Raw genomic sequence first — 27,837 nt, 5'->3', positions numbered from 1 at the left:
ATGCCAGCAACAGCCGTAATCATTTGAGCCGGTCTTCGCTAAAGCCGGGATAAGTCAAGAAAGAAACGGAACACAGTTTAAGTATTTTTTTTCCAACAAAAATCTTTCCCCATTTTTCTGAAATTCATTAGAACCACAAACCATTTTAGAAAATTTACTAGGAAAGCTTTTTGCCAATAATTTGCCTCACACACACAATATATATATATATATATATATATATATATATATATACACACTGTATATATTCGTGCATCATACTGAGTGCCATTGGAATGCGATCATGCTTAAAATGTGTTTTTAGTATTTGTGGTCCCTCATGTCCAATAGTATTTTTTTTTCTGTGTTGAGATGAGTTTAAATTATTTCAAGCTCGGGTCAATTACATGTTGTATCGAAATTTAGGAAGCATTTTGATTTAACACCACTGGCCGGCAGCACTGTATTAGCCAACTGGAAGTGCTGCAGCGATGACAGTACACTAGTAGTGCTTGCAACACGCAGACGTGCCCAATTTCGCTTCATTCGTAACATGTAGTTATCCTCGTCGACCAAAGTTATCTTATGAGTGTGCAGAAATGTCAGTGATGGAATGCAGTAGTGGAATACAACGTTATTTGCCAGACACTGTTTGTGACGTTACGCACGAAGCAGGAAAAAGAACGTAACAGAGCAAATGAGAATGAGTGGATCTCCGAAATAGCAGACACTGAAAAAGGACTTTCTCACAAAATAATATTTATTACAAACCAAAATTACACCGTCTAATTGAAAAAACAGAAAGCGCTGGTTACTAACGAAAACCAGGAATTAATATAACGAAACAACGAAAAACGCTTGCAAAAAACGGCAAGGGAATCAATGAGGTAATAACGATAATCTTAATAATGGAACGTCGAAGAATGTAAAGAACAGCAATAGTATCCGAGTAGCGTTTTCTAAAATACATGGGCAATAGCAGTGGCACGGCATGCAATACTCCGTCAATGAGTCAACCGCCGGAGCGCCTAGATAAGCAGGTGCAATCACCGACAAATAGGCAGCAGGTGGGCAGGCGGCCGAAATGGAACGCCTGCCACCTGCTGCCAAATACGGAACATGACACTGTTGTTCTTGAACTGCGACCAAGTGTGCTAAATTCTCTTACACGTGAGGACAAAGAGCGGACTCTTAATTAAGTGGACATTAAATCGAATAGAGATGTTCAAATTTAATGTTTGGGAATAATTGACATTGGTTGTACTGCTCTATAAATTACCCCAGGCGGCGCACAAGGAGAGGCAGCCACAGAAGCGCAAGCAGAGACTTTGCAACACGAACACACCGGTTCGTCCTCGCTCTCTTTGCACCTGCAGCCGCCCCTCCGGTGCTCTTCTTCTCTGTGCGACGGAGGTGGGCACCGAGAGGCGGCTGGTGGATGCATGGCGGTCTTGAGCACCTGGACAGAGTCCTGCACCTACGGCCAAGCCATTCCAGGTGCCAGGCAGAGACCGAGCTATGGTGATACTCCGTTATCAGAAGAGTGCGGTGTGGTTAACGGAGCCGCAGCAACCTAAATGACAGCTATTTCGGAAAAAAAAAGAAAAGAAAAAAAGACGGGGCCGGTGAACCCGATCACGGTAGCGTAGGAGTAGTGTAGTCTCTGGAATTATTTGGACAATACTTTTCTGGCCCTTAATGAAGTTGTAAAGGATGGAGAAAGGCGCAGCGCACAAACCGCAGCCGTCCAAAAGGGCAGACAGTCACGCGGACGACATCGCCAAGGTAGCCGACGAGGAGCTGCTCCTGTGGAGCAAAGACGAGCTGGTGAGCCGGTTGCGGAGGACCGAGGCAGAGAAGAGAGGCGTCATCGTGGAGCACGGGAACCTGATGCGGGAAGTGAACAGAAGGCTTCAGCAACACCTGAATGAGATCCGGAGTTTGAAGGTGAGATGGGTTGCGGCTGAGTGAGCTGCCAACAAGGGCTTGAAAGGGCCCAAGTATATACAATTTAAGCCAATTGGTGACAGTGTATTGGAGAGATTGACTTTGTTGGAATATGGCATTTGTCAGGGGGAAAAAAAAGAAATAACCCCATGGATGGTCTGATTTAATGGACTACTTTTAATTAAAATCAATCCTTATATAGTGCTCATTTTTTATTTACACACAGTGTATTTACCTGGACTAAAACCATCCTCATAATACAGTAATTGTTTATATGAAATTATGAAGTTCCGATCTTTTCAGAAATGTATTATTAGCTAAACCCCCTATAAGATGCACAGGATGTGAGCTAACGCATGAGCACACAATTAACATCGAGTAAAGACAGAAAAATTGCTTTGTCAACATTTTTGGTCAGATTTAACACACACACACAGACACACAGATCTCTCTCTCTCTCTCTCTCTCTCTCTATATATATATATATACATAGATATCTATCTATGTATATATACTGTATATATATATACTGTATATATATATATACATAGATATCTATCTATCTATATATATATATCTATATATATAGATAGATAGATACTGTATGTGTGTGTGCGCGCGTGTGTAAATGTACAAGAATACGTATGTAAATAATGTAAACCCAGTACTGAGCAAATTACTTGGAAAACTGCAAACTACGATAAAAAGACAAGTAGCTAAATCACCTCAAAGCTATAAATTGGGTTGACTGTCTTTGACTAATGCAACGACATTTTGTTATTATTAACGGAAGGCCAAAGTGACTACATTTGCATGCAATCAATAACCTTTTTTAAAACCAAAATACTGGCACTATTCATGTTTTTAAAGGCCATGTTAACATACACAAAAACCCGAATACGCTCTTATTCGGATTTTAAAGGCCCACATAAGACCCCTGGGTTACCCATTTTCTAATGCAAATATTGGATCATGGAAACTCTATTGGGTTACTTCCTTCCAACGGGGCATTGGTTTGTGTTCTGCGCATCCTCTTACTGTCAGGAATATCAGACTTTGTAGTACAGGAAGTACTTGGAATCGCATCAACCTCGTCATAGTCATAATTTGAGTGCACCAATTTCTCTCCGGCAGTTTCACATAGTTTTCAGTCTCCATGGCCAAAATTATAGCGTCTATCTTTACACATACAGTATAAGTGGCAGCTGCTGGTCTTCAATTCTTTTCCATAAATTTATGTGTTCATATGAAAATTCTATCCTCCCTTTCTTATCCTCCTCCATGATGTGCAGCTTAGTTTAGTTCAGTTTATTTGGGCATGGTACACCAGACATTTACCTACAATATTGGGTGCATGGTAATGAGAGCCCAAAAGGATTAGGCTGAAGCAGGAGCTTATAGACGCCTACCCCACCACATATTATGCAGTACACCGGTGTGCAGTTTTTCCATTGAGAAACGCATATTAACATGAAAAACAAAAATGCACATGCAGTCGAAATAAAAATAAGATTTTGTCATCCCTGCAGTACAGCTGTCACGTCGGCTGCACACTTGTACTTGCCGTAACGCAAGTTGCTAAGATCCCTGGATATATATACACACACACAAACGACCAACCATCCACACTCACACTCATACCTAAGGACAATTTAGCGTGTTCCATTCACCTGCCACACATGATTTTGGAATGTGGGAGGAAACTGGAGTACCCAGAGAAAATCCACGCGGGCACGGGGAGAACATGCAAACTCCACACAGGCATGCCGGAGCCGGATTGAATCCGGCTCCTCTGCACTGTGAGGCCAGCGCGCTGACCAGTCGACCACCGGGCCGGCTAAAACTAAATAAACTTGTTTTGAAATACAAACTATCCCCCCAAATATTTATCCAAACATCTTCATGTCATCCCTCACCAGTTCTGATATGTGCGTGACCTTGCCTTTTTTTGTATCTGTTTCTCAAAACCAGGATGTGAACCAGAAATTGCAGGAAGATAACCAGGAGCTTCGGGACTTGTGCTGCTTCCTGGATGATGACCGTCAGAAAGGGAAACGGGTGACACGAGAGTGGCAGCGCCTTGGTCGCTACAGCAGTGGTCTGATGAGGAGGGAGGTGGCTATCTACCTGCAGAAGCTAAAGGAGTTGGAGCAGCGGCAGAGTGATGTGATGCGAGATAATTTGGAGCTGAAGGAGGTGTGCCTCATGCTGGAGGAGGAGAGAGCTGCTGCTACTGCTTTAGGGAGTAGTGCCTGTAGGCAAGAGGGGAACGGTTGTAGGACTTCCATTGACAGTCAGAGCAATCTGTTGCAGCTGGGGGGAGGGCTACCTGTACCTGGCCTGTTGCGTGATGTTGGTGATGGAAGCAGCACTTCCAGTACAGGAAGCACAGAGAGCCCTGATATTGCTCAGCAAAAACTCTCACCTTTGGGTTCCAGTGCGAGCCCTAGATCAAGATGTTCTCTCCTGGAACCACCTAACAGACTGGGAGATCTGTGCGATTCCACAGGCAGGAGGCATAGCTCCACTCCAGAATACCACACCTTCCCCCAGCCATGCCGCCCACGAGGTGGGTCCCTCACCAACTTGGACCCTCAAGACTTTGGAGGAGAGAGCCCAGAAAAACAAAACAAGTCTCCCAAAAGGCAAACGTGCAACTTCCACCGCAAGGCCTGCAGCTCTGACCTACTTGTCCAGAAGCAGTTATTAATTTTAGGGCAAGTATCACCAGGGTGTGGGAAGAGCATGGCCAAATCCAATCCAGAGTTGAGTCAAAGACACTGTACAGACAACACTATGGGGGCAAGCTGTGGGAGCCCCGAGGCAAGGAAAGCAGTACTCGGAACACCTGAGCATCAAAGGAAAGGGAGAGTGATAGTGGGGAGTCCAGAGTCTATACGACACCTCCATCACTTTAAAGTCAGTCCTGGGCTGGAATACAGTATGGGAGGGAATAGTGGAGGCTCCCCGAACCGGGATGCGGTTCACAGGAGGGCTGCTGGAGAGGAGATGTCGCCCCAACACCAGAGTCTGTACAACGGTAGGCACAGGGTAATATTAATTATGTCTTTAAAATCATATTGTCTTCTTGAACCATGTATCATTAAAAAAAAAAGATATTAGGCTGCTTATTGCTATGTCGAGGTCTGTGTACAGCGGAAACTCGATTTAACAGGCCGGGAACCAATGGACTCTAGATTTAATGGACAGAAAAATAGTGTTCAGTCCACTGAAATCACCACTTTGTGCAGTAGATGTCAGAATCTTGTCATTCCAGAATTGGTGCAGTACAGTATTTACTGGTGCTGTGACACAATCAACAGCCACTCACTGGTACACGTATTTCCAGGTTGCACCGCTGCTGTCACCAATATACAGTAGAACTGAGCAGGCTAACAGACATGCCTACGCGGTGGCCATATTTAGAGAGGCCCCAATCCCAGAGAAGGCAGCGGAAAGCATCCACATTAGCTTATCATTACCATAAGCATGCAGCTCAAAAGGAGCGTGTCATATCTACCAATTGATATACAGTATATGGTTATTGTTTAACGGAGCGAGATTATGTACACATCGCTTGAACATGCTATTTTTGGTACAGTATCCAAGTGTTTGTTTTTTTTAAACCTCCAGCCATAATGGAGGTGAAAAAAGCTAATGTCGCACAGCGTCCAGCTGCCATTATCCACCCGCCACGTACCGGCAATGTCAGGTTGGATACATTTCATATCTTTTCAATCAGTTCCAAGCTCTTTTTCTATTTATTAACAATAATTTGGACAGTACTGTGTTTTTAAGCCATGAAAAACATACTTCAATTTAATGGACAATGAGCCCAAAACAAGTTTCTACTGTGTAACCAAAATTAGGCTTTATCACTGTTATCGGTGGCCCAAATTAATTGTGGGTCAAGTGATAAAATTTCATTTTGGGCTCCACCATACACAGGCAAACTCTGCCCCACAGCAGATTGGCATTTTTTCTTCTTCTTTTGTCAGTTATGGCCCCTTAAAAAGGTCATTACTGTACTTTTCTCGACCTCACAGGTCTTCCAATCACAATGAATGAATGCAATCTCCCGTATACATTGTAATTGTGATAGATTGAAATATCTCCATCCAACCCGCAATGCACGGACAACATCATGACACAAATAGACTTCAATTCCGCTTCTTAATTTCTACTGTCAATAAAACACATAACCATGTCACTCACCACACTAATAAAATACTCGGTTTCCTCCTCGCTCCACTCCTGTGACCACTCCCCGTTAGGCGTTACACGTTCTTGTATCTTTTATCTTGTATCTCGCGTATGCATGGTGCATGATCTTTTCACACATTAGTACTGGCAGCAAATGTTTAGGAGAGCAGAATAATGACAAACTGTAAATGTGACTGAAGACAGGTTGTTATGGTAGCGAGCAATTCGCAACTTACTTTCGCTACTTTCATGGTGTAGTCTTCCATGTGGCACTTCTCGATCATGTCGGGGCTTGCTATGCTGACATCAGACGACATGAACGTAGCACGATTTTGAAATTAAAACATATACAGCACGTTTATTGGTGAAATAAAAAAACAACAATAATATGAAATACAACACTTTTATTTATTTTTTTCTTATATTTAGCTGCATGTCAGATGTGCGGCACCTGCGTGTGACATAATACCCCAAAGTCGGTTCTCGATGGATGGTTTGGCTTTCGCAGACGACTCAGACGGACTGCGCTGGCCTGAAATACTGACGGCAGCTCACTGACTTACTCACCGGACTGAATGATACCCACCTCTGGTAAAGCTGTGAACCACACGTAAATAAGGAAATTTATACAGTGTCTCCTGATGAAGTCACCGAGGGGGCAGCATGTAGAGATTATAAAGAGATGAACCTGGAATTGGGCCTTGGGGACACCTCAATTGAGTTCATAACTTGTCGATAACTTACATTAAAAACTGAAAATGCTCTTATGCCCAGGTAGGAATAAACCCAATTAAAAACAAAGGTCATTGTTGATCAATTGTGTTGGTGTGTAGCGCTGTGGCGATTAATGAGATGTTTGGCTTGTTGTTTCTGCCTGTGTGGATGAATGCTGATTAAGATTGGGAGAAAATAGGTTATTGGTGAGGATAAGTGGTTCTCAAAATGGATGGATGACTCTGCGCACAGAAAGAAGTCAGAGAAAACAATTGCCTGTGATAATTGATAAAGAGTTGACAATTTGATTGAGCGAAGGTTTCATGTTGAGATAATAACACTTGCATTGCAAGTACACTTTTGCATTTCATCTGTTTAAGGTGAAATTTGCGTTTTTACCCAATTAATACACTTGCCAGGTTTCTTAATGACATGCCTTTGTCAACATGCTCCAAGGATCAAGAACTCCAGGACACTTTCACATTTTTCTGTGGGAGGTTTCTTACTTACAGGGAGTTTTTCCTTGTCTCCGTTGCCCTTAAGTGACTTGCTTATGTGATGTTGTTCTTGGCCTGATCCACGTGTAAAGTTTATTTGGTCTAATAAATTCACAGGGTTGACAGACTGTCTCATGGACCAGAGGTCCACTTCAAGGTTTTTTTTTCTCATTTACTTTTCTGTCAGACTGTTCTGGTTGTCAGATCACAGCTCATTCTCTCTTTTTGAAGATGACTTTGAGTCCAGCATCCAGCTTCACACAGCTTGTGATCCACTTTGGTCTGGCAGCCACACTTCTTAATTGATTCCATCTCTCTTTTTCTTGTACCTCTCCATGAAATGTTACCTTAATTTAATTATAGTTTCCTATGAGACTTTGACTTTCTCAAAGGTCATGTTGTCCGGGGATTTTTTATGGACATAGATTTCTTCCCCCCACCGTTTCAGTCCATTCCTTGTGGTTGCTCTACAATCACTTTCTGCCATCTTCAGCCATTTAATGAAACAGGGTATGTATTTTGTTTGAATATCTTTTAACTGTACTTCATTACTGTACTTAATTTCAGTTTTAAAATTCCAGAAATCGAATAAGAGGATTCGTAGCGCTTCTAACAAAACCTACCATTATCAGTTTCACGGACAATTTAGGAAATGAGAAAGACCTCTTTTTTTGTCATTCATCCACTTAAAGGGGCCAGGCTTGCTTACATTCAGAAATTAATCACTGCTTTTCCCGACAGTATGTAAAGATGTGCAAGTCTGTGTGAGGTTGTGTGGCATGTGTGAGAGCAGTGTGTGCGGCATTGGGCATGTTTTGAAGTTGCCTTTGACTCGGACGGGGATCGGCAACACGCGGCTCCAGAGCCGCATGCGGCTCTTTAGCGACATCTAGTGGCTCTATATAAAAAACTCCGTTTGACAATGGAAAAGATTTTGATCATAGGCTAATATAGCTCAAATAAATATAGATCCCTGTACATGTCGCAGCTCCGAAAAAGGAGAGCTGTGGTGTTGTTTTTTTAAAACGTACACTTTATTTATGCTTATAACAGTCTCGACAAACACAGACACGTCTGCGTCCGACTCCATGCCTTCTCTCTTCTCTTGACTCGAGAGGCGTTCAAAGACAGCCTCAGAAAAATGGAAATTAGTGATCACTTCACCGACACTAAGAAAAGCGAAAATGATGCACCAAAACAAAAAAAAATCAAGCGAGGAAATTACAAAATAAATTGTGAACACACAACAAAGGAATGAATAACATAAACAATTCTGAGACAGTCCAGTCTCCTACATATATACAGCATGTGTTTCATTCATTGTAAGTTTTATAGAAGGCTTTTATTTTTTTGCGGCTCCAGACATATTTGTTTTTTGTTTGTTTTTTTGTCCTATATGGCTCTTTCAACATTTTGGGTTGCCGACCCCTGGTCTAGGACAATAAGGGTGTGTCCGTAACGTCATCTTTTCTTTTGCTGATCTGGCCGCATTTCACATTTCACGTCTTTAATTTGTTATATCAATTGGTCACCTCTTACCTTGAACATCAGTAGTACACTTAGTCACGATGTATTGTATTGAATTGTATTTCAATTGATTTGTGGGTGCAGATTTTGAATGGTAAATGGGTCAGTGTGATGCAATTCAACCAAAACCAGACCACCAAAGAATATAATAAAAAAACACATTTATTAAAAACAGAAAAAAGTAAACAGAATTAGTGTACGGTAAGTAAAATTTTTTTTAATTGTGCACAAAATGAACCAGCAGTGATGGCCAATTGGGCGTGTCATAACTAATTGACATGTTGAGTCGGCGTGTCTTAACCTCCTTGGCAGAGGCTCTGTCGAACCACTGAGACTGATTCACTGAACCCCTGGGTTTCGATCAAAGCCAGGTTAAGAACCACTGATTTAGAGTGTTCCATTAACCCGTCATGCATGTTTTTGAAATGTGGGAGGAAACAGGAGTACCCGGAGAAAACCCACAGAGGCATGGGAAGAACATGCAAACTCCTCACAGGAAGGCCGCAGCAACTATTTGCAGCACAGGTTTTTCTGAGAATGTCTTCCATTAACTGAATTGAAAATCAAAGAGAATCAAATCGATATTCAGCACTAAAAGACAATGAGAACCTGTAACATATGAAATACAGTCATGAATAATGAAACGAAAAACATCAATAACAAAAGTTGGACAATGGATTCAACAAATTAATTCTGTATTAATTCTAATATATAAGCTGAAGTGCTGGATGAGCCATAGCAAAAGGATGATGCCTAGAACACAAATCGCAACCGGGATATTTCCTCCACGAGTTAAGAAATATCAAGTAACCATTCCCAAACAACAAGCACACGATGCAAGACGGATGCAAACACGAAAACAGATACACTACAGGTCACTTGCGAGGCAATAGACAAGAAATTGGTGCCAGGCTTTGGATACAATGCTGATTGTAACAAAAAGCTGGTGCATTAAAAGAAACTCTGCCCACCAAAGAATATCAAGGAGTTTCAGGAAAGATAGACCAAACAACAAACAAGCAGGTGGAGAAACGGGGTCATGACAGCATTTTTCATGAGTGTATATTCAGAAAAGACACATGCAGAGTCAAGGCCAGATAAAAAGACGAGAGGTCTCAAATTTTGCAGTAGCAGGCAGGCTTAGTTAAAGCCCAGTGCAGTCAGCAGCAGCAGCAGCAGAAGAAGAAGAAGTCATCTTGCAAATAGTTTCAGCATCACCTCCATAATAAGTCTCGCTATCTGTGTTTGTAAACCAAATAAAGAAGCTAAAAATATTGTTTCAGGAGCTTTGGGAAAACATTCTCTTAACACACACACACACGCACACACACACACACACACACACACACACACACACACACACACACACACACACACTCTTGCATGCGGCTCATTCAATTCTGTGCCAATATGGAAAATGTTTCCGAGAGAAGTGCTTCACTTCCTCAACACTACAATATTGCTTGACCTGCACAACTCTTGGGGGCAGTTGTTTATGTACATAGGCTCCTTAGTATGCAACACTATAATTTTAGCTGCGTGGGTACATAAAACAAGCATCCATCCATCTTTTATACTGCTTGTTCTCATTAGGGCCGTGAGTGAGCTGCAGCCAATCTTAGCTAAGATTGGGGAAAAAACTCCAGACAACTTGAACTGGTCACCTGTCAATCATATGATGTATGACCAGGCGTGTCAAACTCATTTTTGTCGCGGGCCAAATTGTAGTTACGGTTTGCCTTGGAGGGCCGTTATGAATTTTGGGAAACCATAAAAATGTTTAATCACCTCCACATATTACATACACAGCGCACAACGAGTTGATGAATAATTAATTTTAAAATAAGGAGTCAAGAATAATAAATGTTATTGTGGAATACATATGACAATTAGAAATTTTGGTTCAGACTTGAGCAAGCATCATGGAATGCTTGATTTGCTTTCGCGGGCCACAAAAATGATGTGGCAGGCCAGATCTGGCCCCCATGCGTTGACTTTGACACCTGTGATATAAACAAACAATCATTCACCCTCAAATTCACACCAATGGACATTAGAAAGTCTTCACCTAAACTTTCATGCATGTATTTGGAACCTCGGAGGAATTGGAATAAATTCACCAGAGAAGTCTCACGACCGGCCTTAAGATATGAAGATTGAATTTCCTTCTGGAAATGTTCTGTTTTGTTTTCGTCGCCCTTTGCCAGTCACCTCCTTTGGTTGGAACATGTTTCCCAGCAGTAACCAGACTTGACACCAGCCTTAATTAGGCCAATTATAATCAAAATGCAGCATTTCAATTAGGCCATATGCAACTTGTTTCTTTTTTTGGATTGAAACAGTTTACCGGTACACAAAATCAAGTGCTCATGTGACTCGCAAGTGAGGCCTCTTTTCTTTGTGGTCAACTTACGGGACCAGTAAGTTGGTGGAGCTTATGAATATTTAGCACTGGAGTCATACATCATTGGCCAGGGGGGTTGCTGGATAATAAGATGATATCTTACAGTTATATAAGGTACACAAATAAAGGCAGCCTCGGTAACATCAGCATCCGGTGTTATTACATTGCCCATGAGGTTTCCAAATGTCAGAGTTGGCAGTTTGTGTGGACTTGCTACATTGAGCTTTGTTTGCAATGTTTCTAGTGGGCTTGTGTTTGCAATGTCATTTCGTGCGCGTGCGTCTGTGACCGTTTGTGTGCATAATCAAATGCCCTGTTTTAAGTATCGCCCTGCTAAATAGGCCAACAGCTGCTTCCCTGGTCATTTATCCCGAGTCAGCTTTGATGCCCCCTTTTTGTCCTTCCATTTCAACAAAGGGACACCTTTGAATATGTTAATACACCATGACCATTGTCGCCTGACAAAACGCACACATTTTAAATCTTATTGAAGGGATGTGTACACAGAAACTCAAGGGCCCAGGTGAATGCTTTAAGTCCCTTTATACATAATGTATACCAATGAAAAAAAGTGTGTGGTTTTATGTGTGCAGTATGGTGGATATTGTACAGCATTCAGTGAAGCCACTGTTCTGTCCCTTTGGTGTGAGTGTTTCAAAGCTAGGTGTGTGGTAGTGATGTGTGTGTTTTTGTGCATTTCTGTGTGTGTGTGTGTGTGTGTGTGTGTCCACTCTTTGATAGAAAATAGACCTTCTCGAATTCAAGATTCTCTCTCTGTCCATGCTCGTTGTCCTCTTCTCCAAAAAATGAAAATGCAGCACGCTCAAAAATAGGCACACAAGCTGTACACTTGCATACTCTTCCTTCATCCATCCACCCTTGTCCATCATTCTCGCTGACATGCACAGTGAGTGAAGTGAACCAGAGGACACAGCTGTGAATCAGCCCACAGGCTTGTCTTCGAGCGTGCTCGTGTGTGTGTGTGTGTGTGTGTGTGTGTGTGTGTGCAGAGCCCTCTCAGCTGCCTGGGCCACTGGGATGCTGCTATAGAGGTACAAGCAGGTCACTGTGTGAATGAGGGAATATTGACTTTTGGAGGAGGACAGGAGGGATATTTGAAGCTGCATAGTTTCTGTATGTCATTGCAGAGGATGGATGCTGTTCTTTCTCTCATACACACACACACACACACACACACACACACACACGCACGCACAGACACACATATGGCAATGTCCCTGTTTTGTGACAGGAAATGTGCCTGGTATTGCTGGCTTGTGGTGCCCATGAAGCTTGTCACGTGGTCGAGTTCACAACTGCGTCGAGAAGAACAGACAGTCTAAGAATAGCACAATTTTTCATCACATTTTGAAACCAGCAATAGAAATACAGGTCGTCCATTTGAAGTCTTACAATTTGCGGCGAGGAGATGTTGGATTTCCAAATACTTACTCTGCATCATTCTGAGAAGTGATTATTTACAGTTTGTTACACTATTGAACATTAGGAGAGGCCCTCTCAGCATGACGGACAACACCAGTGCAGACTAAAAAAAACACACAGAACATTTATACCTCTCTGGAAAGGCATACAGTAATTTAATAATACAATATCGGATCAGATCACTGTATTACATTCTGTTTGTAATGAAGCAGTCAGTGTTCTGTTCTCCTACCACAGCACTTCATTGATTTGTTGGGAGGTGAAAAACTGTTCACCATTGCTAACTTGCAGCACAGTTGCAATTGTTTGAGATGAAATGCATCTGAGTTAGTTTCCAAATATGATGTTTACAGCCAGCACAGACTGACACATCTATGGGACTGTCACCAAAGGAAAAGACAGGAAAGGAAGACTAGGAGTGAAAATTGCTGCCAGTGGCTGTCCAACTGTGACAGGAATCAAGGGGAATTGACAGAAAAAGAAACCGTTTCATATGACAAACTAGAGCGCCACATTTCACTCTGTGTGTAGCACGTGTCTCTGACAAGGCTGGATTTGTAACCATTCTTGGTGCCCTAACTCTAATGATTGACATTTAAACAAATATTTCTGCAGTCTGCATAGACTCATAAATAATAGTGTCATCAATACTGTCATTGATAATCATTTTTTTTTTTCAGTTCTGATATCCGCTGGCTGCTGCACCAACTCCTGCAGGAGTGTAAAGCTTTGGGACAGGTGAGACTCTCACACATATTTAAAAAAATAAATTAAAAAAAGGTAAAAATGGCATGATTTTCAAGACAGATGAGTTATATACATTAAACATAGTATTACATATGTTGAACCTAAAGAATGGTGTTTTGAAAAAAAAAAGACCCATTCAGGTCCATTCTGTGGAGAGCAATATTTACATTCATTTGAGTCACATTCTCCCATCCATCCATCCATTCATCCATTTTCTGAACCGCTTATCTTCAAAGAGGGTCGCAGGCATGGTGGAGCCTATCCCAGCTGTCTCCGGGTAGTAGGCGGGGGACAGCCTGAACTGGTTGTCAGCCAATCGCAGGACACACATAGACAAACAATTCAACATTCATGCTCACAATCACACCAGGCACAATTTAGAACATGGGTTTCCAAACTGTCCATAAGGGTCAATGCCCTGCCTGTTTTCCATCTCTCCCTGCTGAAACCCACCTGATTCAAATGATCAGCTCCGAATTATTTGAATTAGATGTGTTGCAGGAGGGAGAGAGGGAAAACAGGCAGGACATCAGCCTTCGAGGACCAAGTTTTGACACCCCTAATTTAGTGTTCCATTCCAGTTTTTTGGAATGTTGGGGGAAACTGAAGTACCGGTACCTGGAGAAAACCCGCACTGGCACGGGGAGAACATGCGAACTCCACACAGAAAGGCCGGGGCCTGGAACCGAACCCTGCACCTCTACATGTGAGGCGGACGTGCTCACCAGTCGCGTGTTTAGTGAACTTATTTTCAGTAATTAATACATCTTGGATCAGCATTTTTTTTTGGAGTGGGGGGAGACCGTCCAAGAAATGTGCCTTGTTGAATCTCAAAAGAAGTTCATCCATCAAAGCAACTAGTATACAATTATTAGGAATACACAACCTTCCCCCCCCCCCCCCCCCACCAATAATGAACGATAACTTCCTGCTTCTCCACATGAAACAGACAACCAATATGTTTTATTTTTTATCATAAAATAAATCTGTTTGTGCAGTTTAAAAGTTTGTTCATGTCATGTTTGTTCTTTTCTGAACTCTTGTCACTTCAGACTGTGAGGCGATAAGCAATCTCAAAAACTCCTATGTGTCTCAGTGTCTAATAAAGAAGTAAAATGATTAGAGGAAGATGTACAGTATGTTATGTATTTCCATACAGAGTGAGAGGAGGATATTTTTTTTTCTGGATGGTTGGCTGCGTGGCGGGGCGGCCAAGGCGATGCCATGGGCACCCGCTCGCGGTTTCCCCCGAGCTGGATGGAGGAGTCATTTACCCAACACCGGCATGAGGCTGACTGCCTTCCGATGGTGTGTCGCAGATGGCGGTTGGTGTGGTAGTGGTGGCGACTGGGACGTCAAGTTGACCTATGCCCTGGGCTCTTGCTGACCGGCCGAAGGAGGGAAATGCAGAGTGGCATTTTCATTCCATTGATAAAAGCAATAAGTCCAAGTATCGTTTGCACATGACTGTTTTTCATTGAGCAGTATGCACACGGTTCACTATCAGGGACTCCTGTCCAGACTCTATTCCTGTCTGATTCCATTCAGCGCAATTCACCAAAGTAAGGACAGAATATGTACAGTAATTATATTGTGCAAAATGGTTCTTGCAGTAATGCAAAGTGCACCAATATACACAGTACATATCCAGAATTCAAAGTATATTTTAAAGAAATAAATAAGTAGTTGGCGGCCCGCTGGTCCAGTGGCTAGCGCGTTGACCTCACAGTGCAGGGGTACCGGGTTGTTCAATCCAAACTCTAGCCTCCCTGTGTGGAGTTTGCATGTTCTCCCCGGGCCTGCGTGGGTTTTCTCCGGGTCCTCCGGTTTCCTCCCGCATTCCAAAAACGTGAATGGCAGGCTGATTGAACACTCTAAATTGCCCCACGGTCTGTGTGTGAGCGCGGATGGCTGTTCGTCTCTGTGTGCCCCGCGATTGGTTGGCGACCGGTTCAGGGTGTCCCCCGCCTACTGCCCAAAGAGAGCTGGGATTGGCTCCAGCACCCCCCGCGACCCTCGTGACGATAAAGTGGATCAGAAAATGAATGAATGAATGAATAAATAAGTAGTTGACAGAAAAGGGAGGGAAGAAGCAGTGCACATAAAAGTCATGTGTGTGAACAAGCATGCAAGTGAATGACCATTTATCAAATCCCCCAAAAATTATTAGATTAATTTTCACAATAGCAGTCGATATAGAAATAATTGTGACTGGCCCTTTTGAAGACATTTTCGAGGAACAAAATATAAACATCTGTCCATCCATCCATCCATCCATCTTTCCATCTGTCATCCTCCAGCTCGTGGGCGTGCTGGAGGCTATACCAGCTGACTAGGGGCAGTAGGCTGGGCCATTCACACTCAAAATCCCACCTAAAGACAATTTCGAGCAGTGGTGGCCAACCCGCGGCTTGCAAGCCACATGCGGCTCTTTGGCTGGTTTACTGCTGCTCCCGGGATTTCATATTACCAGCGTCGAAAACGCCTCGGTGGTGGTGCTGCCATTGAAACAACGGCGCGAAGTACAGCAGAACTTGATGTCAGCCTATTATCAACCCTGTTACTTGTTTGACATACAGGGCAACCAGTCAGATGACAACTGAATTTTGACCTTGATGTCACCGTTCATGCGCAAACAATGGCGCTAAGCACTAAGCTAGTCAGCAAGTTACCTCTGATTTTAAGGCAGGGGTCCCCACTCTGTTGATCACGATCGACCCGGAACCAGCGGACTGGTCCCAAGTCGACCGCGAGGGGTGGGAGGAGTAAATGGTGGGGGGGAGAGATTTGTGTGTCTGTGTGTTTCAGTTTCGTTCATGTGAGGGGCCATTCCAGCTGTTGCTCATTGTGGCGTGCGCACGTGAGTACATGGTTGGCGCCTGCGTGCATGTGTGCAAGTCTGTGTATATGCTTCCACATGCACGATCGGGTCTATCACGGGAGGTTGGTCGCTTCAAAAGTCGATCTTCGGTCAAAAAGGTTTGTAACTGCTGCAGCTCGCATGCAGACAGCGTCTGCTTCGAGTGGCAACAAAAGAATACAAGCCAAATTTAAAGAGCATTGTTCAAGAGAAGAAATGCCAGAAGTCCCTGCACTAAGGTGCTTAGCAACATGCATAGTAAGAGAAAAACTTTCTTATATTTCTGTTTGTGGACTTGGTTGAACTGACAGTTTGTGTGTGTGAGACAGTGCACACAATATTCATTGTTGAAAATGACTCGCCTGTGGTCTTAGTCCCGGAGGAGTCAGTTTCTGTCATTATGATGTTGGTGTGTGATATTTACAATAAATGTGGCTGAGCAGAGGTCTGTGTGTGTGTGTGTCTGTGTGTGTATGTGTGTGTGTGTGAGGAAGGGAGAGGGTGATGTTTGTGTGTGCTCATGTGTGTGATGTGGCTCTTTGCAGTAACACAGTTAAAAAACATTGGCACTTAGTCTCTGACTGGTTGGCCACCCCTGATTTAGAGTGTTCTAGGCATCACAACAATCCACGTAGGTCTCGTACGGGATGTTGAAAATGCAGTGAAGACACTAGAATTCGTCAATTTGTACTGTAATCCAATGTTGATTTAATGTTGGCTGTTGGACCACGTGATGCAGAGAGAGCCTCAGCTGCGGCTCTCATTCAAGTGGAAACTTTGAGTTTCATATATAGTTCAATTATGTAACCATAATATTCGATACACAATTGGCAATGGACATTGCATATAAAAATAACACTGTATTTTACCATGTCCCACTTAGGCATAGGGAAAAATAGTGTGTGTGTGTGTGTGTGTGTGTGTGCGTGTGCATGTGTGTGTGTGTGTGCACATGTGTGTGTGTGTGTGTGTGCGTGTGCACATGTGTGTGCGCCACTACGAGAGGTCACCCTGGTGTGACTCTGGTTTTAATGCACTGACCGCCGGCGAGTGATGGTAGGGGGTTAATATTTTATGATGAAGCATTTCCTAATGGATAAATAAATCAGCCGTCATCTTTACCACAGGAGTAAGGATCCTGGCATTTTGCTGACCCCACACATGAAAACCTCACAACCTACACATTACATGCATGCATATGCAGTAATTGCCGTTTCCCTCGTCTCTTCCAGCTTTGGTGGCTCCTGACCGCACATGCCTCTTGATCAGTTGCTGCTTGACAACGCACACTCCAGAGAGAAAGAGGGGGAGAGAGAGGTTCTTAGCACATTTATGGATGGAAGGACACATGGATCAATACACAAGTGAAGGGGTAAATGGTCACAAAGTTCTGAATCAATCAATGGAGGTTGATGCAACTGTTGCCCTACTGGCTGCTGCTGTGTATTTCTGTTAACCACCACAAATGACTGAAAACATTTTATTTAGTTGTTTTGTGTATATTTTGAGACACCAACTTTTGAATTGCCAAAGTTAAGAACCTGCAAACAATGACAATGCTCATAATAGAACAGTTCTACATCTGTGTAAAAATAGAGCATTAGCTGTGGAAGTACTTTCTAGGGGAACACAACGTCACAGAGTAGGACATTCAACTAATGATACAATTGTTGTTACGGCTGGCATTAAAGCACAAGGAGTTACACAATCATGATTATGTCATTGTTATGGTACGTACACACTAAATCCGTTGCGAGCCTGACTGGCTGTTGCGAGGCAAAGCGCGAATAGACTAAATGAGTGGATTTTTGGTGCCCGTGCACGCCCCCAGCCACTCCAAACACGTCATCCACCACGTCCCCTCATGCATCCGCACCCCACCGCACCAACTTTATTGACTTTAATTGAACTGCACTCACAACAGATTTGGTGTGCACATAGCATGAGGCAAATGGTTCACGTTGTAGCTCACTTGTACTCTGCTGGCCGAGACTCAATTCTAGGTCAATGCCCCTTTCGCAAATTTTCATCACTAATTTTAGACTTATTTTGTAGCTTGCGTCGACCACCGCGAATCTGTTCAGTATTGGCTGCACTTGTAGTGCAAATAATAATGATCATGATCGTCATCATAAAGCATCAGGGGTTACGCCAAAGGAAGCCCCGGCTGCGACTCTCATTGAAGTGAATGGGACCATGCGCTCGTGAAAATATTTCCATCAAGTTTCAATATTTACAATAAATATTGTTTTTAGAGTTGAGAGCACTTTGGCTGGTTCTACGCTAGTGTATTTTAATGCGGCCTTCAATATCGGCCTAAATATCTGCCTAATTTTGCAGGATCGGTCCAATAGAAGTCATTTTTTAATATTGGGGCCGATATTTGCCTTTTTGACACATACCATGCATCTCTATCTCGTCCCAAAAATCCCAAAATCTGTCTTTCCCGGATGCGTTGATTTACAGAACAGATTGGTGTCTTTATTTAAATTCCTGAAAAATAAGGAGACCGATTGACATTGTAAAGAGCCAAGTATTTCAACACTAACACTCGTCTCTGCAGTGAGCATTTTAAGACGGATAGTTTTGTAAAATTTGACCGGAGAAAACATGGCGTCACGTATAGGTGTTTCGATTGTGTGAATGGGGCAGTGCCGACTGTCTGCCTAATGGGCCTCATCCTAGTATCCTGCTGTCATTTGTGTGCCATGATGGGTTGTGCCATTGAGCTCTATTTTCGTGCTGAGCACAAGTCTCGCACGAGTTGCAGTCTTAATGTACATCGATCCAGGGTAGACCTTGTTTTGTTTTTCTCATCGTGGATTTAAACAGGGAAATTTGCGCCGTTGTGGGCTTGACCTCATCTGTCATCAATCAAAGCAGCGCCTCTTTTATCCTTTAAAAGCAGCGTGTGAGTATCACATGATAGTCCATGACACAGCTGAAGAAACTGCTTTGCTCTAGTCCTGCGGTAGGGCAAGGCCCGCAAGTACAGTATGTTTTAAAGGCACTGCAAGCAAGATTCCAGATCTATGAAGTGAGCACTTGGGGACCGCCTTCCTCCCAAAGCGTTGGTGTCTGTCTGAATTCTGCAATCATTCAAGGCGCTGCATGCTGTTGCCATATTTATGAACGAAATACATCCGCCACACACGTCAGTGGCACTGAGGATCTGTCTGCCGATCAAATTGTTGTTCCAAATGTTAACGTTGTTCCAGCAAGTGTAAAGTTCAGATGAATATCTGCGACCAAAATTTCAGATGTGCTGGACGCATGACAAAAAGGGCCACAACCTCTGTGTGCCACAACGCAGAGATGAACCAAATTCCCAAACAGGCACATTGAAATGTACCATTATGTCCCCAAAAGCAAGTGTAAGTTTGCTTGTGTGCTTATTATATTCATAGTCCACGCGAACTATTACATTTTGAAATTGAGCCGTATGTCGAGAAGCTAGACAAAGTAGCACCCATTTTCCTGGTCATGAAATTATTTATGTTTTGGGTGAAGCACCACAACTTTAAATTTGCTGCCAATTTTAGCCTTTATAGGGGCTTCAAAATTATTTATACTGAGTATATGGATGCAGAAAGACAGTTAAGTATTCTTTGTAATTTGAGGATGAATGTCTAGATTTTAATAAAATATATGCGATCATGTAAAAGCAATGCAAAAGAAATTCATCCTTATATTCAACCTCAAAGTGGTATCGCAACAATGTACTGTATATCCAAAGCCATCATTTTAGTTAATGACAAAACAGGCATTACACATCCAAAAGTGTTCAGAAACACCTCTTTGATTAAAATACAAATACATACACACAACCAAACATCGTGGTGGAAAATGAGAACGGTAATGATGCTTTATTCGTCACATGCCCCATGTACAGTGCTTCCGGCGGGACACCCGAGGACTGAATCCAGATTTTTTCGTTAAAGTAACAGACTGGAAATCAAAATGATGTGATTTAAGTTGTACAAGGAACCAAAACACACCGAAAAAAAATCTACATGTGCATGAGAAGAACTGATTCCCCACAAAAAGAGCACCAACATTGATTGGTTAAGACCAGTGAGAGCTAGAATCAAGATTTTTTTTCTGTAAGGCAGCAGAGAAGATCACTTTACTGTCACGCTGCCCTTTGGAACTGCGATGAACAAAATCTGACAATTCAACTACAGAAAAAGAACTTTGTAACAAAAAATGTTTCTGTATCCTGTGTGGTTTGTGAAGGGAAGCTCAGGTTCAGCAAAAGCTTTTCTGAAGACTTTTTTTTCTCATACCTGTCAACATATATAAAAATTAGCAAGAAACAAATACATTAGGATTATATGTACATCCTATATAACCACTTATTCTCATGTCTCTGTTTGACTGAAGAATGAAATGAAGAGAAATATGTTATGATAGCAATAGTATTAGTAGTCAACAGTAGTCCTGTAAATCTGTAATTTTATACATATACAGTATAGTGTACCATAAATTATTTTTGATTCCTCACCATATGATATTGCTGTAATTATGATATCCTAAATTGTATGTAGAAACCAATAAACTGACTTTACAGAAAACATTGTTTCTGTTTAGTGTATTTGTGTTGCTTTCTTTAGAACAGTGGTCAAGTCAAGTCAAGTCAAGTCAACTGTGGTGTCAAACATAAAGCCCACGGGCCGGAACCGGCTCCCGAGGAGGTTCAATCAGGCCCGCTGGATAATTTAAAAATGAAAAAATGTATAAAAGACACTGTATGAATATTTTAATAAGATGCAATTCATGGGTTAGACGCTAGGAGAAACACCATTTTCTCTTTTGTTTTTAAAGTGTAGGCATGGATTAAATTTCGATTTTATATGCACATGTGTAAATGCTTTTAAAAAATCCTTTCTTTATAAATCTCTTTTAATGCATGACTATATTTTTCAATACTAATTACTTGTTTAAGTTATGTGCCTTTGTACATTCAGTGGGAACATGAAATGTTTTGTAAAAGATATGTCATTAAATTTCAACATTATCTTCATGTTCTTGTGCTTCACCATACCCAAACAAAGGAAAGACATGATATTTTGGTTATTTATGGCAGATTATGGTGTAATTTTAATGGTCCGACCCACAATGTGGAATGAGTTTGACGCCCCTGCTTTAGATTCCATCATGTCTGTCCTATGTGTTCCACTGCGTGGCCCCTCCCTCTGTTCTGTTTTTGGTTGACTGTCCCTTAATTCAGTGTGGGCTGGACGTCTACCTAATCATTGCACCTGTCTCACCTACACACTTGCCAGTCTTCACCTCGTTAGCCACACTCGCCTCTGCAGCATAAAGGCCAGTCTGAAGCGCCACCGTTGCCAGTTCGCCAGCTACCTTACCTGTCATACATGCTGCTGCCCAGCGGTCGCGCTCAGCCCTTCAATACGCCTTGGTTTGGGTTTTCTGACTGCCTTTGGTTCCTGCCTCCTTGACCCGTCCCTCTACCCTGATAATAAAACAGTACCGACCTCATTGTGTCTGCCTGTGAGTCCTGTGCTTGTCTTCAGCTTAACTTAACAGTCCTGTGTGTATTTTTCTATAGTTTAAATTTTTTCTTTCAAGCATAATCTATGCAGCTCATATATTGATTTAGAAAGTAAGAAAATAAATTACAATTGCTCTTGTTAATGTAATAGAACAGTTGAAAAAGATCACAGAAAAGTAGGGGTAAAATGATCGTGTGAGTAAACAACGTTGCTACAGCAACAAGATGGAAATATTGGATGAGATTCATGTCTGCCTGCAGCTGGTGTGTGGGTGGAATATCTTGCTTTTCTATCTGCAGCATTATGACCAGAGGATATTATGTGCCACGTCACTGTTTTACTTTGTATATGAACAGGTGCAATCTCCATAACTACCATTAGAAAAGTCCAATGGTAAAGGTCAACAGACGCAAACCTCTGCCAAGGTGAAAACATTGTGACTTCAATACAAAGAACTACTAAGGGCGGGTTTGATTACATTGTTACATGTATTAAAAAATACATTTTATTCATTAAGTAACAGTAAGAGAGAGATGTCCTGCCCATGTCTCATTGAGAGTTGTGCGTTAAGCAAAAACATGACTTTTAAATTGAACTGACCGGTACAGAAGCGAAGGGTCCATCCAATGAATATATGTGAGAAAAACTCATGAGGAGTATAATGTAATGAGTAATGACAATAAATAAATAAAAAGAATTTACTGATTTATTTATTTATTTATTTATTTATTTACTGTGCTAAGGTCAAGTTTAGTGCAGCAAGCTGTCAAACCTTGCATGGATGCGGTTTAGAAAAAAAGTTTTTAACAGCTTGACGCATTTAAAAATGGGCGCTTACCGCCGCTGTCATTGTGATCACAGGCATGAGGCATGGTCTTTGGCATGGCGGAAGGAGAACCTGATGAGACAAAGCATGCTTATTAGGAACTGCAAGCAGATTGCTGCGGGTGAATGATGTCAAGCCGAGGCGAGGGAGATCAAAGATTTGTGAAGTGGAAACATTTCCACCACCACCTTTCACCTCAAACGTTCGTGTCCATGTGTGACATTGATTTGAGATAAGCCTGAACTGTGCCAAGGAGAACATCGTGTTTTACAGGAGCATTCAGAGGAATGCATCTTCCTTCACCTTCGATATGGGTGAGTACACATTTTATTGTTTTGACATGTTATTAACGGGCGGCCTGGTGGTCGACTGGTTAGCGTGTCAGATTCACGGTGCAGAGGTGCGGAGTTGGATTCCGGCTCCGGCCTTCCTGTGTGGAATTTGCATCTTCTCCCCGTGCCTGCGTGGGTTTTCTCCGGGTACTCAGCTTTTCTCCCACATTCCAAAAACATGCGTGGCAGGTTAATGGAACACTCTAAACTGTCTCTAACTGTGAATGTGAACGCGGATGCTTGTTCGTCTGTGTGTGCCCTGTGATTGGCTGGCAACCAGTTCAGGGTGTCTCCTGCCTTCTGCCCGAAGACAGCTGGAATAGACGGGCGCAAGCCCTGCGACCCTTGTGAGGAGGATAAGCGGACCAGAAAATGGATGGATGGATATTCTTAATCCAAGATTTTCTGCACACTGACAAAGTTGCTAGGACGATAGTGTGGCAAGTGACTCGCACATCGGCCTCGCTGTCCAAGGTGCTGAGTAAAAATCTCCACTCTAACCTGACTGCAAAGACTTTGCATTTGGGATTTTATCAATTCATCCCAATTAATTTGCCAGAATAATTTTCATTAAAATGTTTTTTTTCAAATTACATTGCTATTAATGTGTGCTGTTTAGACTAAAGGTCTCATGCCACGCTTTTGTGTTATTGTTATACTTTTTGCAGCACGCCACATGATTGTTCCGGGCACCAAAACCCTGCAGTACAATTCCTGGTATTAAAACCGTTTAAAGCACAGCGACTTTATAACCCTTTCAGGGACAGCGGTTACTACAGTGGACAGCTTATCATGTTTTCAGGCTACAGGGTGCATGAAAGGGTTAAGCAGGACCATAACACAAGGTAGTATTATTCTCTCTCCTCTTTATGCCTTTATATTGTTTTTTTTTTTGTTTGTTTTTTTAATACGAGCACTTACATCATGTTTTAAGACTACCGGCTGTCGTGTGGCATTGAACTATTTAGTTCAGATACACTCATCCTAACAGGGAATCAAAGCTATATTAACATATTATGGACCAACAAGTGCAGTGCTTAGCTCAGTGTTTCTCAAATAGTGGGGCGCGCCCCCCTGGGGGAGCGCGAGGCGCCGTCAAGGGGTACAAGCTTTTTAATTTTTTTAATGTCCTAAAATAACGTGCAGTTGCACCTCCACTACGTTAGGGGGCAGTGGCGCTCTCATTGGCAGAGTTTGTGCAGGGAGCATTCTCAGGGAGGAAATATGACGAGGCGTATATAGCGCTTGGCTTCAATGTGACTGCGGTGGCAGACGAGGAAAGATTGATGTGCTTACTGTGTCTAAAAATTTTGGTAGCGGACAGCATGAAGCCAAATAAATTAAAGCGCCACTTAAAGACATTACACCCCAATCACGCTGATAAGCTGCTTGAGGTTTTTTTTCAGCGAAAATGTGCCGAATATTGCCAACAATCATGCCGCTTTGTGACTGCTACTTCAGGAAACTAAAATACAGGTCCCCGCTAAACATTGAACAGGAGCCGAGAGTTGCTGTGTCCTGCGCATTGCAAAACATACTCATTGTAGCCTTTAATCCAGACATCATCTTTAATTATTTAAAAAAAAAAAAAGCACAAATTATTTTATATATTTTTGTTTTGCTGGTTAAAGTTTTTTTTAAAATATTGTGCTCCTGAGATAATGTTGGTGATTAGTTTGAATGCATTATTAGTTATTGATTTTATGTAATTTTATTTTTCAGTATCGTATGGTTTGACATGGTCAGTCAAAAATATTAATTCACTCATTCATCTTCCGTACCGCTTCATCCTCACGAGGGTCGCGGAGGTGCTGGAGCCTATCCCAGCTATCTCCGGGCAGTAGGCGGGGGACACCCCGAATTGGTTGCCAGCCAATTGCAGGGCACACAGAGACGAACAACCATGCATGCCCTCACTCACACCTAGGTACAATTTAGAGTGTTCAATCAGCCTGCCATGCATGTTTTTGGAATGTGGGAGGAACGGAGTACCCGGAGAAAACCCACGCAGGCCCGGGGAGAACATGCAAACTCCACACAGGGAGGCCAGAGCTGGAATTGAACACAGTACCTCTGCACTGTGAGGTCGACGTGCTAACCACTGGACTACCGGGCCACCCCAGTCAAAAAATATTTATTGTTAAATTAACGATTTAATTTTATTTTTTTTAAATTTCAGATGCACTTTAAATCTTTTCTGGTCCAGTTACTAAAGCTATTCTTTGTTGTAAGTTGGTCCATAAAGTTGGTCCATATTTCTTTCTTTTTTTTATTCTCTCATACGTTAATAAGGATTCAGTGTTATGCAAAGGTGTACTTATAACAGTTTTATAGACAAATGATACTATTTATAGTCGTGCGGCGGGGGGGGGGGGGTTGCGAGATGTTTTCCTCTTCCTTGGGGGGCATGACAGAAAATAATTGAGAGCCACTGGCTTAGCTCAACACAACGTACACATTCACCACCCTTCTCCGTTATAACGACACATGTCAATTAGCATGGCAACAACAGACAACAGAATATCTTGTCTCACTGTAGGGCTACCTATGTCCTGTGGTATTTGTGAGGGTTTCACCTGACTGTTGCTACACATAACGTGATTCATGAGCCTCACTTTAACTTCATAACCTACGAAGTGACTCGTAGTACCGCTTTTAGTGAAACAATCACCACCAGCATTATACCTGAACTGCTGTTTTGAAATGTTACTTTTCACAGGTCAATGCAACTGATGTAATTTTGGCGAATAACCAGAAATAGCAATTCCTCTCAAGTGATGCATAAATTCCTGAGAATTTTTGTTTCTGCGCCGAGTTGTCAAGATCAAGATGTATGACCCTGGCGAATACATTACCGTATATCTCAGCAGATCCATTCATCGAACCATCCTTTTTCCACACTGTTTATCCTGTTTGGGCACAAGGTGAGCAGGAGCCTCAGATGACTCCACGTGAAAACCAAACTGCACCCTGGACTGGTCGCCAGTCAGTCGCAGGTCACATCTAGATACAGAACAAACATTCACACTCGACATTCACATCGTCATAGAAAGGGAACTGGAATCACGCTGTCTGCATCAAAGTCAGGTGAATGTGTCACAACAAGAGCAATTCCATCCACTTTACAAGCATATCGTCTGTATTCATAAATTATATCATAATCTGATTGAATACAGTAAAACTACTTATTTAATACCTATTTTGAATTAAATGCCTCTAAGGTCAAACAGTTTGTATTTAAGAAAACATTTTCCAGAAAATGTTTGTCAAAAAACATCCATGGCTTAAGAAGGTAGCTCAGTTCCACATTTATTACAGTTTAGCCTTAAACTGAAGGATTTCACAAAATGGAGAATGATGTTATCGTGCACCACTAACACTGTGTACAGTGGGGATGGGGCGCTGCTGACTTCGACTCGGGACGTTGTGAACCGGTGGGCAGAGTACTTCGAAGACCTCCTCAACTCCACCAACACGTCTTCCTTGGAGGAAGCAGAGTCTGAGGACCCTGAGGTGGGCTCTCCTATCTCTGTGGTTGAAGTAACCGATGTGGTTAAAAAGCTCCTCGGTGGCAAGGCACCAGGGGTGGATGAGATCCGCCCGGAGTTCCTCAAGGCTCTGGATGTTGTGGGGCTGTCCTGGTTGACACGCCTCTGCAACATCGCGTGGTCAACGGGGAGAGTGCCTCTGGATTGGCAGACCGGGGTGGTAGTCCCTCTTTTTAAAAAGGGGGACCGGAGGGTGTGTTCCAACTACAGAGGGATCACACTCCTCAGCCTCCCTGGTAAGGTCTATTCAGGGGTGCTGGAGAGGAGGGTCCGTCAGGAAGTCGAGCCTCACATTGAGGAGGAGCAGTGTGGTTTTCGTCCCGGCCGTGGAACAGTGGACCAGCTCTACACCCTTAGCAGGGTCCTCGAGGGTATGTGGGAATTCGCCCAACCAGTCTACATGTGTTTTGTGGACTTGGAGAAGGCGTTTGACCGTGTCCCTTGGGGAGTTCTGTGGGGGGTGCTTCGTGGGTATGGGGTACCGAACCCCCTGATACGGGCTATTCGGTCACTTTACCACCGATGTCAGAGTTTGGTTCGCATTGCCGGCAGTAAGTCGGAATCGTTTCCAGTGAGGGTAGGACTCCGCCAAGGCTGCCCTTTGTCGCCGATTCTGTTCATAATCTTTATGGACAGAATTTCTAGGCGCAGCCGAAGCGTTGAGGGGGTCCGTTTTGGTGGCCTCAGTATTGCATCCCTGCTTTTTGCAGATGATGTGGTGCTGTTGGCTCCTTCAAACAGGGCTCTCCAACTCTCACTGGAGCGTTTCGCAGCCGAGTGTGAAGCGGTTGGGATGAAAATCAGCACCTCCAAATCTGAAACCATGGTCCTCAGTCGGAAAAGGGTGGAGTGCCCCCTCCGGGTCGGGGGAGAGATCTTGCCCCAAGTGGAGGAGTTTAAGTATCTTGGGGTCTTGTTCACGAGTGAGGGCAGGAGGGAGCGAGAGATCGACAGGCGGATCGGTGCAGCGTCTGCTGTGATGCGGACGTTGTATCGGTCTGTCATGATGAAGAAGGAGCTGAGCCAAAGGACGAAGCTCTCAATTTACCGGTCGATCTACGTTCCAACCCTCATCTATGGTCACGAGCTATGGGTCGTGACCGAAAGAACGAGATCCCGGATACAAGCGGCCGAAATGAGTTTTCTCCGCAGGGTGTCCGGGCTCTCCCTTAGAGATAAGGTGAGAAGCTCGGTCATCCGGGAGGGGCTCAGAGTCGAGCCGCTTCTCCTCCACATCGAGAGGAGCCAGATGAGGTGGCTTGGGCATCTGATTCGGATGCCTCCTGAGCGCCTC

The 27,837-nt window shown here is 43.1% G+C and overlaps 1 protein-coding gene across 1 annotated transcript; it reads left to right on the top strand.

Annotated features, from left to right (window-relative positions):
* The first annotated feature begins 1,345 nt into the window (after window positions 1–1,345).
* Window positions 1,346–20,895, top strand: LOC147199499 (uncharacterized). The gene is made up of 4 exons (XM_086122702.1): window positions 1,346–1,926; window positions 3,898–4,966; window positions 13,395–13,452; window positions 17,554–20,895. Exons 1-4 carry the CDS (start codon window positions 1,693–1,695, stop codon window positions 17,567–17,569), a joined length of 1,377 nt encoding a protein of 458 aa, XP_085978828.1. The 5' UTR covers window positions 1,346–1,692; the 3' UTR covers window positions 17,570–20,895.
* The last annotated feature ends 6,942 nt before the right edge of the window (window positions 20,896–27,837 follow it).

Source organism: Hippocampus guttulatus, chromosome 10, assembly GCF_054856545.1.
Source record: "Hippocampus guttulatus isolate MCC_2025c chromosome 10, RoL_Hgut_1.0, whole genome shotgun sequence".
Classification (NCBI taxonomy): domain Eukaryota; kingdom Metazoa; phylum Chordata; class Actinopteri; order Syngnathiformes; family Syngnathidae; genus Hippocampus; species Hippocampus guttulatus.
The sequence above is the reverse complement of the archived record's forward strand: the minus strand, read 5'-3'. Positions and strand labels throughout refer to the sequence as shown.

Bases quoted from the DNA above. Each gene is read 5' to 3' on its own strand.
- LOC147199499 (XM_086122702.1), top strand. From the start codon at position 1,693: ATGGAGAAAGGCGCAGCGCACAAACCGCAGCCGTCCAAAAGGGCAGAC. The intron at 1,927-3,897 runs GTGAGATGGGTT...TCTCAAAACCAG, and splicing joins ATGAGATCCGGAGTTTGAAG to GATGTGAACCAGAAATTGCA. The intron at 4,967-13,394 runs GTAGGCACAGGG...TTTTTTTTTCAG, and splicing joins ACACCAGAGTCTGTACAACG to TTCTGATATCCGCTGGCTGC.